This window comes from Abrus precatorius, unplaced genomic scaffold, assembly GCF_003935025.1.
Source record: "Abrus precatorius isolate BTA unplaced genomic scaffold, Abrus_2018 Scaffold2, whole genome shotgun sequence".
In the NCBI taxonomy this organism is placed as follows: Eukaryota; Viridiplantae; Streptophyta; class Magnoliopsida; order Fabales; family Fabaceae; genus Abrus; species Abrus precatorius.
The window spans coordinates 12,798,238-12,811,421 of NW_020874362.1; the positions used below are offsets into that span (position 1 = coordinate 12,798,238).

General features: G+C 34.9%; 2 protein-coding genes across 4 annotated transcripts; one reads left to right on the top strand and one right to left on the bottom strand.

Annotated features, from left to right (window-relative positions):
* The first annotated feature begins 929 nt into the window (after positions 1–929).
* On the top strand, positions 930–4,645 carry LOC113857850 (alpha/beta hydrolase domain-containing protein 17B). 3 transcript variants are annotated; one of them, XM_027490090.1, is made up of 6 exons: positions 1,237–1,538; positions 2,060–2,096; positions 2,213–2,449; positions 2,527–2,574; positions 4,006–4,096; positions 4,163–4,608. In XM_027490090.1, the coding sequence occupies exons 1-6, from the start codon at positions 1,237–1,239 to the stop codon at positions 4,486–4,488; spliced, it is 1,041 nt and encodes a 346-aa protein (XP_027345891.1). In that variant the 3' UTR covers positions 4,489–4,608. The 3 variants fall into 3 exon arrangements, with proteins under 3 accessions (XP_027345889.1, XP_027345888.1, XP_027345891.1); XM_027490087.1 differs by having other exon boundaries at positions 1,089–1,538; positions 4,006–4,645; XM_027490088.1 differs by lacking the exon at positions 2,527–2,574 and having other exon boundaries at positions 930–1,538; positions 4,006–4,608.
* A 771-nt stretch (positions 4,646–5,416) lies between these two features.
* LOC113859064 (glycerol-3-phosphate dehydrogenase [NAD(+)]) lies at positions 5,417–8,671 on the bottom strand. The gene is made up of 12 exons (XM_027491879.1): positions 8,578–8,671; positions 7,820–7,896; positions 7,649–7,721; positions 7,214–7,431; positions 7,014–7,121; positions 6,699–6,762; positions 6,583–6,620; positions 6,361–6,481; positions 6,230–6,284; positions 6,089–6,137; positions 5,628–5,773; positions 5,417–5,536 (listed from the first exon to the last, which is right to left on the bottom strand). The coding sequence occupies exons 1-12, from the start codon at positions 8,669–8,671 to the stop codon at positions 5,515–5,517; spliced, it is 1,065 nt and encodes a 354-aa protein (XP_027347680.1). The 3' UTR covers positions 5,417–5,514.
* Positions 8,672–13,184: the final 4,513 nt, after the last annotated feature.

The following is a 13,184-nucleotide window of genomic DNA, read 5'->3' on the forward strand; positions in this document are numbered from 1 at the left end:
TAAAGAGTTATAGTTCACTTGAAATTTTTTCTTAAAATAATCAATTACACTTTTTATTTTTTTTTGGATTATATACAACTTTGGCCTCTCAATTTTTTAAAAAAAACTAATTAAGTTTATTTATTTTAAGATTATGTAAATTTATATTTTCATTGATTTTTTGTACTTCAAAACTCTTACTTTTTAGGAGATGTATAATTGAATTAAAACATAAAATCATACGAGAAGGCTAGACGTAAGAAATTTAGTAAAAACTTGATACAATTTAAATGGTTTTATAAGATGTGAGATTGTGATTTAAAAATGGAAGGTTTTGGGTTTTTTTAGCTAAAATTTGATATTTTAGTGGGTTGGTTTTGAATAAAAGATAATTTAATTGATTCAAATTATAAAGATTTTTTTTATAAAAAATGAGAAGTAAAAAATAATTTAATGAAAGACTAAATTTACTAAATTTTAAAATAAAAAATTAATTAAAATAAAAGATCAAGGTATTAAAATTATATATAATACAAATTAGAGAGACAACACACATAATTAAAGCTAAAAAAAAGGAAAATGTTTAGGGAACAAGATATTTTTGGACCAAAAGAAAAAAGGGCACAATATATTAAAAAAAGCACATATTTTTTCTTGTTGAAAATTTATAATTTCTTTAGTTACGTTCAACAACTTGTACACACAAAATGAGAAATTCCATTCCTAAACATGGTTTCATGATGTTCTTTTTATAAGTAGGAAACCTGATGAAAAGAGATAAAAAAGTAAATTATAAAAGAAGAAAATAAGTGAAGGAAATGAAAAACATGGAAAGAGCATGCATACATCATGATACTATTCATGGGTTCTTACGGAGCAAATGGCGCAATAACATTATCAAACAAAAACAGACCAAATTATGTAGCGGAAAAGCAACATCCCAAATTATCAATGACAGTATGATGTGAGCTCCATTGGTCATGTTCACTGGTCCAAGTCCAACTGCGAATAAAGCAAACAAGTAAATAAAAAGTTCTCTCTCTCTCTCTCTCTCTCTCTCTCTCTCTCTACATTTGAAGCACCAAAGTAACAGCCACCAGAAGAAAAACAAAGAAGCTCTCTTTCACCATCACCACCCACCCTTTCCCTTTCCATTCCCATTAACTTTCTGGAAATAGAAACAAGAGAAGATCTGACCCAATTCATATTAACAATTCACAGTAAAAGAGAGAAAAACAGTGTGCGTGTGTGTGTGTGATGGGAGGGGTAACTTCATCCATGGCTGCGAAGTTCGCGTTCTTCCCACCAAACCCACCGTCGTACAAGCTGGTTACGGACGAGTTAACGGGGCTTTTGCTGCTAACGCCGTTTCCTCACCGCGAGAACGTGGAAATTCTGAAGCTTCCGACTCGGCGTGGAACGGAGATAGTGGCAGTGTACATTCGGCATCCTATGGCCACTTCCACTTTGCTCTATTCTCATGGAAACGCAGCTGATCTGGGTCAGATGTATGAGCTCTTCATCCAGCTCAGCATCCACTTGCGCGTTAACCTCATGGGGTACCCTGTTTTCTCTCTTTTCCGCAATTTTCGTTTTTCTTCCTTTCATTGTTTTGCTTTCTGCAAATTTCGCTTCTTTTTGGTTTCAGGGTTTTCTTAATTTTGACCATGGGGAAATGAGTCCTCTATGTTTGTTCTGTTATGGATGGTTTGTGTTTGGTTTTTCAAATTGAAGCAATTGATTGGTAGGTGTGAAGTTTGCGATCAGCTGGAAATTGTCTTGTTTTATTTTGTGGATGTAGAGTACTAGGATTGGTTTGTAATAATAATAATAACAATACTACTGGTTAATCTTTTTTTCCCCCTTAATCTTTCAACCGCATTGTTCTGTTGGATGTGTGTCTCTTTAATTGTGTATAAAATTCAAGTTCTTGATTATGACATTAGCGTAACACAAGCTGGGTAAATTTTTATCTTTTGTTGAAATTGATCTAGTTAGTGTGTTTTGTTGATAGAGCTGAACCTGAGAGATGAAGTGTAAAATGGGAGTTGTTCTTATGGCAATCTATAATGTTGTGCAGGTATGACTATTCTGGGTACGGGCATTCATCGGGGAAGGTTTGTATTTTGTTAATAATATGAAACGCTTGTTTGGGTCGTGTTGCACCCAAATTTGGATGGTGGTAGGGTTGTAAGTATCCTCACTAATGAACCTTATTTTGCTTGACCTGTAGCCAAGTGAGCAGAACACATATTCAGATATTGAGGCTGTGTACAAGTGTCTAGAAGAAAGCTACGGTGTTAAGCAGGAAGATATAATCCTTTATGGACAATCTGTTGGCAGTGGCCCAACATTGGATCTTGCAGCTAGGTTGCCTCAATTAAGAGCTGTTGTTCTGCACAGTCCCATACTTTCCGGCTTAAGGGTCATGTATCCAGTAAAGCGTACATACTGGTTTGACATATATAAGGTAGTATACTATTTTTATTTCTTTCATATATGTGAGTCCCTTAATCTAATGAGATGCTACTTGGTGTGACTGTGCAGAATATTGACAAAATTCCACTAGTTAATTGTCCAGTTCTCATAATTCATGTAAGTATGCTTCAAAGATATTTCTTATGGCATATAATTGCATCTATAATTTATTTTACCTGCTTAGCTTCTAGATTAGTTGTATTCTTCTGACATATTTTGCTTTGCTATATTTGATCTCGGCTACTTGACTAGCATCTTTTTCTTCTGTTATTTTTCTTCTAGTTATCGAATATTTAAAACTAATTTTCATTTTGAGTATTTGGCACAAAATGTTCAGCACAGCAATCTGTATGCTCAGAACCTCTTGTTATGTTGTTCAGAAATGTAAAAGAAGGATAAAATACTCTAACAAAGGCACATATAGTTCTGGCCCTGAACTTTATGACCACATGTCTCCATACTACTCTATATAGTTCAGGCATAGTATTAGGAAAGGGTGAGCTTTGGGGCAAGGGTAATGGTGTGGAGCTATCCAAGAATCTCCTCTTGGCAGGGTACTTCCCTGATAAACCTAGTATATTCCTATAAGGTGTAGTGCTCTCTTAACAACATAATCTCAAACGAAAATCCTACTTACGATATTAAAATCCTAATTAAAATAAAAACTAAAACAACCCAATCTACATTAGGTAAGGTTGCTGCTTGCTACCTTCTGCTCAAGGTTCTTGTCACTGATGCAACATCACAATTCATGGGCATACTGTACGTCAAAAAATTTGTGGGTGTTAGGTTGTGTTCATCTTATGCTTTCCCCAAAATGGTGGGTGACTCATGCATTTCCATTTTTGAAGAATATAGTTGTAAATTTGAAAGCTATATTGAAGTCCAAATGCTGATGGCTTTGTCCTTGTCTTGGAGTCTTGCTTACTATGCATTTCTACTTCTTGTCTGTCGTCTAAAATAGGGTGCTCCATGCACAGACATTAGTGAGATTGTGTCTATACTTGTTTTGCAGGCAATGACATCCATTTAGGGAATCTTCTGGCGAATGATTTCTCATAATTAATTTTTTTTATAGATTTCAGACAATTTCATTATTACTGTTGTGAATGAAATACCTATAATCTTTCAGACTGTTATTCACATTTCTTTTATTACAATACTTGTCTGCTATGTTGTTTAACCAAAATGGATTAGCTGAGGTCAATACACTAATTTCAGTGTAAGATTTTGGAATGCTCTGCCTCTGGCATGCAATTAGGGGGGTAAGAACATTCGGCATTCAAACTAAAAAGCATAATTAGTTGTCCAAATATTTACATAAAGACATTTTAAAAATCTTACAGTAGTAATGACCCAGTATATGCCATTTAGTCCAAACATTTTGGAATGCTCTGCCTCTGGCATGCAATTAGGGGGGTAAGAGCATTCGGCATTCGAACTAAAATGCATAATTACTAGTCCAAATATTTACATAAAGACATTTTAAAAATCTTACAGTAGTAATGACCCAGTATATGCCATTTATTCCTTTATGTCCTTGTGTAGGGAACTTCAGATGAAGTTGTAGATTGCTCCCATGGCAAGCAACTCTGGGAACTCTGTAAAGAAAAGTATGAACCACTGTGGCTCAAAGGAGGTAACCACTGTGATTTGGAGCTCTTTCCTGAGTATATCAGGCATCTGAAGAAGTTCATAACAACAGTTGAGAAGTCTCCATCCCAACGATACAGTTTCCGACGGAGCACAGACCAGTTTGAGCTGCCTAGAAAGAGTACAGATATATTTGAAGTAAGTAGAAAGAGCACTGATCGTAGAGAAAAGCCAAGGAAGAGCACAGACAGGCCAGAAAAGCTGAAAAATTTGTCTAGTAATGCTGATATGTTAGAGAAATTGAGAATGACTTTTGATCATAAGGAACGGTCTCGGAGGAGTGTGGATTGCCATGAGAAATCTCGAAAAAGCATTGACCATCAACTAGAAAAAGGAAGGAAGAGTGTTGACCGGCTGGACAGAATAAGGACTGGATAATTCTTGCTATTATGAAATTATATTCATGCATGAGTTGGTTTTATGGGGTTCTTTTCTTTTTTTATATTGGTCATCTGGTTGTGTAGCATGGCTTATGTCAGATATGATAACTATTAGCATTGGAGAAAGGGTTTGGTGTTACAGTGAGATTCACTTTTCATTCAGATGGTATGACTTCCTTCTTCCTCTCTTTCTTTGTGAATCAATTCCTTATCCAGGAAATGCTACTAACTTGACAACACATTAGTCTTTTAAAAAATTTTGTCATTAAATACAAAATATTTAACAAATTTGTCTTTCCATATCTCATTTTAGCTTTGTGTAATGACCGATGTGATGCATTTGATTCCCATCTATGAAAGTGGGAATACAATTTTTTACATTAATTAACATTCTCGCATGAACTTTTTTCATATCTTAATTTTCTTTATCAAATATGAGAAACTTTTATTCTTAAAGTACTCTTCAAAGAATGTTAGACATTAGTTGAATTAAACGCTATCTAAGAAGTTGATTTAGCGATGAAATGACATGTAATGTGTTAAGTATACAGTTACATTGGGGTGTATATATATACCCGATGTGTTCTCTCTAAGTCTCAAAAAGGGATAAAATCAAAAGGGTAGGGCAGGGGGAAATTAAATAAGAACAATGTATATGTATATATATTAATCCCAGACAATACAGTTCTACAACATACAAAATTTGGAAGCAATTGCTAGATATTGGGGACAAACAAATGGATAATTTTAATACATTCTAAAAATTGGACAATGCAATCATTAGAGATTCAAATCACTTCTATGGTGTATTCAGCCTATTGGATGTGTTACTTTCAGTGGGAAAAGTATAACTTGATATAAACACTGAATAAGAGTTAGCTTCCTAGGCCTTCAAAGAGAACAGCCATCAGCCTTCTGGGTATGTGCTGACTTCCTATCAAATAAATGAGCTCTTTGTTGGCGTAAGATTTTTATGAGAAAATGCAACTGTGTCAGAAGGCTCCCCTCCATGTCTGGTGCACAGCTAAAGCCTGCTCTGCCTACGCCTACAAGTTAACATTGTAATTGTAAACATAAACAATGCTACTTAGTACTTAACAAGAAGTACTACTTCCCTGAGCCTTTAATGAAGAGTACCTGGATTTGTCATTGCTGAATTCAACTATGGCTGATGGGGGAAGGCGACCTGTGCTGATTGCGTGCACTGCTGAGAAGAGAGGAAACTTTTCTAGCCATCCACGATGGCTTAGAACCTCATAAACCTCTTTTGATGTTAAAACACCCTTGATGGAAGGAAATTAGATAACAAGGACACAGGAATCAGTAACACTAACATTACTTCTAGATGTATCTAACCTCAAAAAGAATCTGTTTGGTTGATATCGGAAGAGCTTCCCATGAATATGAAAATTTAAACTGGATTTTCATTTTTTAACTTTTTAAGCCAAATTATTTTAAGACTTTCTAATTTTATACACTTCAATCTTCATATTTAAATATTTACTCACTTTCAAAATGTGTGTCTAAGAATATCTAGTAGCAACTTTCCAAATAATAAAATGTATTATTGTTTGATATAATAAGTTTCACGTATATACCTGCAATTTCTGGCCTTTGAGCATCTCTGCTTCAAGCTCATCAAAAGACCTGCATAAAAGAAGCAGAATTCAGATAAGTCCAATTAACTATATTTTCCTTTACTCATCCAATCATTGTTGACCTGAGGGAGAACAACCAACCTCTTCCCACCATTTCTGGCATAAGCTTCAGCAACTTTTCTGTTTCTCCCACCCACTGCCACAAATAATATGGTTTTAATAAAACCAAAGTAACCATTGAAAAGAAAGGTGAAGTCAATCAGTGTCCTTACAGCTTGTTGTGATAAGGTCAGCTACACCACAGCTCTCAAAAAAGGTGCTGTCCTTAACAGATGGAAACAGCATTTTTGAAAATGCCATCATCTCCTTCAGACCAATTCGCATGATTGCCGCCTACACAAATGTAGAAATTAAGAAATCCAAAAAGAAGTAACAATGGCAGAAGGGGGGGGAAGGGGTGCGGCTTGTCTGAACTTAGAAATCCCTTGACTTACTTTTGTATTATTTCCCATCTCCAAGCCATCAACAAAACCTGTCCCATTTGCCATTTCTTGATCATTTACAAAACTGTATAGAGGAGAGAACAAAGTGCAGATACTATACTACAAACCTGCAGCTGTGGCCACTATATTTTTTAGAGTTCCACACAATTCGACCCCTTCAACATCCTGGACCTATTAAATGATAATGCAAAAATCATAACTATAAAGCTTATCTCAATATTTCAACAAATTAAAAACACTCAAGATTAGTAAACCAAAAGAAAAAGATTACTATTCATGACTTTGGTATTTTTCATCCATGACAATATTTCTTAAACCGATTACAGTGAACAAATTCCCACAGTTTGTCTTTCTTTTTTTTCCCATTCGGAACTATTAGTCAGTTTTCACTTGCTCATTAAGCAAGGATGTGCTACACTCACAGCTGTCACAACGAAATAAGGAGTGCTAAACAATTGAACCCATCTCTCTGCTGCTTCTCTGTTTTGACGATATCCAACGGTTGCTTCACTAAATTTCTCCATGGCAATCTGTTCAAACAGAATACATCATAACTAAGATATTAATTATAAGCTGGCCCAAGTATTTTACATTAAACAAGTGTTTAATATCCTCTAGCTACCTCATTTGCTATGTTGGCTCCCATTAAAACAGAACAATTGATTCCTAGGTGTGTGGAAATGAGAGTAGAGATCATGCATGGACCTTCCTTCTTGACCTCCATCCCTTTGATTAGTGAAATACCCTCTGCATCTGCCCTTATTTTCCCAGCAAGCCTTCTGCATATTCCTTCCATGAATTGATGTGGAGTTACAAATACTAACATGTTGGCATCCTTCACTGCACGATCAACCATTCAGAACAGAAGATAAGTTCACCCCAAAAAGCGCCTACCAACTATAAAAGGCTTGTGGAGTTTTAATGTCTTATGTCAATTTCTCTATCCAAATCTTGTTTCTTTTGGTACAAGCTTAGAAATTTTATTTTACTTGTCAAATCATAATGTATAACACTGAAGACAAAATTAAAAAAGAAAAAGTGAACTATTAATTAACACCTGCATTTTCAAGGTCTGGATCTGCCACTACATTTTTACCAAGCTTGACTCCAGGGAGATACTTAACATTTTCCTGCCAAAAAACAAGAAAAGCAAAAAAAAGTATATTATCTAATATTGATAGAGATATTCCATACACAATTGGGAATGAAACGCATGCCTGGCCCTTACATTGGTTTTGTTGATAACATCTGTGAGCTTCTCCCCACTTGGTAGTTTTTCTTCAAACACCCACATTCTCACTTCATCTGATTATCCGAGGAAATCATTAAAATTTGAAAATTAGCACTCGAATGAAAATTTTATTTGTTTACTGATAACGGGGAGCACGTATGACTCCTTTGGCAAGAGCAATCCACCCTTGCATTTTATCATTTTTATTCGTCTGGACATCAAATTACAAAATTAAAACTCGCTCAACCCAAAAGGCACATGACTACTAAAGAACACTCATTCACAATGCTGCTGTGCACTTTGCATGCATGGCCAAAACAAAAAGAAACTAGAACTAGAAGAATACTTATGGAGTAAAAAAAAGGAATAGCCTTAAATATGATTTTAGTTTATGAGAATATGACAATTCTAGCGTTGGTCTCTATTTTTTTTTTTTTTTCAATTTCTATATTTAATCAAAACAGAAAATTTAACGAGTTTTTAATATATAGCTAGAAACACATAATTTTAATAATATTGAAAAGACAGAACTGCAATATTTCAAATATTTTTATCATTATTAAATAAAAATTGAAGTTTTATCTAAATAATTCTAATACAAATGTTGATTACATTAAAAGTAGCAGTAAAATTTTAATCTTAATAAAAAAGTGTAACAAAAAAGATCTAAGTACTATTACTAAGTTAAATAAAGATAAATTAGAAAAAAAGGAAATATTTTGAGGGATAGGTAACATTGTTAAATAAAAATGTACCATGGAAGGAGCTAAGCCTGATGGTGTTGGAGGCAATAAGCTTAGCCGCAACACTGCCCCAATTGCCGCTACCCACAACGGTGACTTTATACATGACGTTGTTTGGGATTTCTAGCACAAGGGGCAGGAAAATAAGAGAGACACAGAGAGAGAAAGAGAGGATCAAAGGGTGGCACAGAAGAATAGAAACATAGGGAAAAGGAAGACAGTGAGGAAATATAAAGGAAGGAAAGTAGGGTGATTGAGATGCCATACATACACGTTTCCTGATAAACATTTTTCATGCAGTTAAATGCGGTTATTCCATAAATGTCAGTGGACAGGGTTACGTGGTTTATGATAAACCAACTGGTTGGAATTTATTTAATTACTTTGTTTCCATTTGAAGTTCGTAACGTGGTTCGGAATACTAATGCTAGTTACACGGGCACATTACCAATATACCTTCATGATCCAGAATAAATATAACTGATAATATAATAGAAAAAGGTGAAATATTTGTAATTAAAAAAAATAAATATTCACACTAAGCAAATTTTTTCATTTTTTGAAATGGTCACTTGTAAAACTAATAATATAATCGCTCTTTGAAGGTGATTTTGGAGAGTTGTCTACGTAACCGCTCCTTAAAAGTGGTTTTGATAAACAATTATGTATTAACCGATTTCAAATGAAAACTTTAAAAAATTTTAGTAAATTTTAATTTATAAACTTACTTAAGGATGAATTGCTCAACTCACATCAACTTTGTGAATCTCTTCTCTTTCATTCTCTTTACTCTAACAAAGTTGTTCTCTTTCATGAATGTAATTTACCGTTTCATTGTCTCTCTTCATTCTTTCTTCCTTTTCTTTTCTCTTTCTATTGACAATGAAACCTCCTAATCTTTTTTTGTTTATCAGTGTTTCATTCATTGTGTACTATTTGGTTAACACAACATAGACAAAGAATCAATTTTAGTTTGTGATAGAAAAACTCACAAATGCAGAAATTTTGAATTCCAAACATACAAATTGAAGTTTAAACATAACAATAAATTAATTTTAGTTTGAAATAAAAAACTCATGTGGGAAGAATTTTCAAATTTTAAATTCATGGTTCATACTTTGAAGAGCATTTATAAAAATTGTTCTCCACGTATAGCTTAGCATTTTCATAGGTCTACTGCCTAAATTCCTCCAACTCATATAGCTGTAATATCCTTTTCTTTCCAGTACTTGTTAAGTCAAAATTCAGCCACTTAGTGGTTCAATAGGCTTTATGTTCCAGCTTCAAATGTAAATAACATGCCTTTCCAAAGACTAATTGGTAAGGTGACATATAAATTGGACTCGTGTAGGCAGTTCTATATACCCACAAAGAGTCATCTAACTTCTTTGACTAGTCCTTTCTTAAATTATTCACCACTTTTTCCAGAATTTGTTTAATTTCTCTATTTGACACTTCAACTTGTCCACTTGTTTGTGGATGATAAGGAGTAGCAACTTTATGCTTAGCAGCATATTTTGCTAGAACTAATTCAAGATGTTTGTTGCAGAAATGAGCACCTCCATCACTTATTAAAAATCTGGGTACTCCAAATCTAGTAAAAATATTCCTTCTTATAAAAGAAATTACCACCTTGGCTTCATTTGTTCTTGTTGGAATGACTTTCACCCACTTAGAAACATAATCAACTGCCACAAGAATATATTCATGGGAGAAAGATGTGGGAAAAGGTCCCATGAAGTCAATTCCCCATACATCAAATAATTCCACTTCCAAATTATTTGTCAATGGCAACTCATGTTTCCTGTAATGCTCCGAATTTTTGTAATATTAATTATTATTGTTATATGTGTGTGTGTGTTTATATGTATGTGTAAATGTGAAAGATGTAACTTGCATTTAGATACGTAATGATGATGTTTGTGGGTATAATGTGTATGGATGTGTGTGTGTGTGTGTGTGTGTGTATAATTGGATTGGATTGATTGGGCTGAAAATAGGCTAAGTATGGATGCTGCTGCATGGCATTCTCGCTGTAGCGAGATGATTCTTGCTCTAGCAAAAGGGCACTGGAAGAGAAGGATGAAACTGTTGCTGTAGCCAGAGGTCTCTCACTGTAGCGACAAAGCCATAGTTTGTGTTGTATTTCTAGGTGCAGTCTCGCTGTATCGAGATTCTATAGAAACCAGAGTGTAGTTTTGTCTAAATTTTTTGCTGTAGCGAGGGAAGGGGTCATTGCAGCGAGGATATCTCGTTGTAGCAAGAGTGTCACGACCAGAGGGGTTTTAAAAAGAGGTTTAGGGACTGGAATTTCATTTCTCTATTTTTCTTCCAAATTTCTTTGATTCTCTCGACTGAAAACCCTATTCTACTGATGAAATTGCCTCCAAAGCCATTCGGGAGCAAGATTGAAGGTTGAATCCGTGTGGGGAACGCTTAGAGGTGAGTTTTAATGGTTAGGGTTTTTGTTTTTCATCCCCTTTCTTTGTTTTCGTGATTTTCTTGGGTTTTCATGGAATTCTTCCATGTATTTAGGCCGAAATCGAGTGTGAATCTTCAATCCAAGGTAAAGGGAGACTCTGCCCTATCTCTTTGGGTTTGATTGTTGTGTATTTTTATGAATATTGCAATGTGGTTGAGATAGAGTGTAGGAAATTTGTATTTGATGGAATTTGTTGTGTGTTGTGAGGTGTGATAGCATGTGGAAACCTGTAATGGGTGATTGTGTGGTGTGAGTATGCTAATACATGATGAATGAGGAATGTAAATGTGAATTATGTTGAAAATATTGTGAGTAAATAAGGACAATGTGTGTGTTGTGCAATGTAAATAAGTGTAGGCTGAGAGCCTTGTACAATGGTGAATATTGTATGTGTGGTTGAAATGAATTATGTTGTAAATGCATGTGGGCACTTGTGCCGTGTATTAAGAACAATTATTGCGAACAAGTGTGGGCCTAAAGGCCGTGTAATATGAATGAATATAGGCTTTGTGCCATGTACTGTAAAACAAATGAGGGTCTAGTACCGTGTCTTATGCATGACTGTGGGCTTTATGCCGTATACTGAGAATGAATATTGCAATGTGTGTGAATGGGGCGTGATTAACTCCAGTGTACGTGCTGTGAATGGTTCAACGATACACTAGAGGTGTGAAAGATGAGGACAGTAAAAATACCTTGGGGAGAGGGAGTGGTGGTGACACCGACTATGGGAGCGAGTGTACCACGAGCCACACACTCTCTTCCTGACTAAATCTCTGACCACTACCTTTGCTGAGCGACCCGTGATTGCTCACGTGGTATCCGTGAGGCGGGGGTAACCGGCGACCATCCATAGTGAAAGTTTGTGATCATAGTGCCACTGTGAACGTGGCTGGCGTGCAGTGAGTGCATGGGATTATTGTTTGTTAATTTTGTGTGTGCGTAAACTGTTTGATGCCATGAGTGCATCGGTGTTTGAATTAAATTGAATGGAGTAGTATTGCTGCCTGTGAATATATTTTATGAATTGTGTTAGAAATGATGTAAAATAGGTGCAAGGTAAGACTTTATGTTTGTTTGAGTGTTTGATAGTGTAGAGTACTCACCCTTACATTCATTTTTCAGATAATCAAGACGATCAGCACTGGACTCAGTGAAGGGTTGGATGGAACTGCTATAAGGCTTAGCATGTTATTTTGAGACTGTTGTATTAGAAATGGTCCTGTAGCAGTTATTTGATATAAAATTGTAACCCTTTCCCTATTTCGAAATATTTTATGAAACTTTTATTATTCTGAATTTGCAAAATTATTATTTATTTGAAATTAAATTAACGTGTTACATTTTCTAGAGATGTTGTCTGTCCTTTAGCACTTATCACAACTCTTAACATAATTCTTGGCATCCTTAAAGAGTGTAGGCCAGAAAAATCCTACTTGTAAGACTTTTGCAGCAGTTCTTGAACTCCCATGATGGCCTCCATAGTCTGAATTATGACAATGCCACAATATCTCAATTTGTTCACTTTGTGGGATATACCTTCTAAGTAGACCATCCACCCCAATTTTGATTAAATAAGAATCTTCACATACATAAAATTTGTTGTCATGTAGAAATTTCTTTCTTTGCTGCCAAGTGAACATCTTTGGAATGAGTTGAGTGGCCTTAAAATTTGCTATGTCAGCAAACCAAGGTAGATCTTCCATAGCAAGTAGTCTCTCATCTGAAAATTCTTCATTTATGTCTGAGAAATTAGAGGTTAAACTGTCCAATGGAAGTCTGGACAAATGATCAGCTACCCCATTTTCATTTCCCTTTTTATCTCTAATTTTCAATTCAAACTCCTGCAGCAGCAAAATCCATCTTAATAATCTTGGCTTGACATCCTGTTTGGACAACAAATATTTGAGGGCAGAATGATCAGTATAGACTATGATTTTGGATCCCATCAAATATGATCTAAATTTACCAAAAACAAACACAATGGCAAGGAGTTCATTCTCAGTAGTTATATAATTTACTTATGCAGAATTTAAGACTTTACTGGAATAATAAATAACTTGCAGTTTCCTACTAAAAATTATTTCCAAGTTTATTTGGTACTGTACTACTTATTTATTAACAAAAATTATACTAA

Coding starts and splice junctions, on each gene's coding strand:
- LOC113859064 (XM_027491879.1), bottom strand. CDS start 8,671: ATGTATAAAGTCACCGTTGTGGGTAGCGGCAATTGGGGCAGTGTTGCG. Junction 7,432..7,648: donor TCCAGACCTTGAAAATGCAG/GTGTTAATTAAT, acceptor TTGATCGTGCAG/TGAAGGATGCCAACATGTTA. Junction 5,774..6,088: donor TCAAAGGCCAGAAATTGCAG/GTATATACGTGA, acceptor CCTTCCATCAAG/GGTGTTTTAACATCAAAAGA.
- LOC113857850 (XM_027490087.1), top strand. CDS start 1,237: ATGGGAGGGGTAACTTCATCCATGGCTGCGAAGTTCGCGTTCTTCCCA. Junction 2,097..2,212: donor ACGGGCATTCATCGGGGAAG/GTTTGTATTTTG, acceptor CTTGACCTGTAG/CCAAGTGAGCAGAACACATA. Junction 2,575..4,005: donor GTCCAGTTCTCATAATTCAT/GTAAGTATGCTT, acceptor GTCCTTGTGTAG/GGAACTTCAGATGAAGTTGT.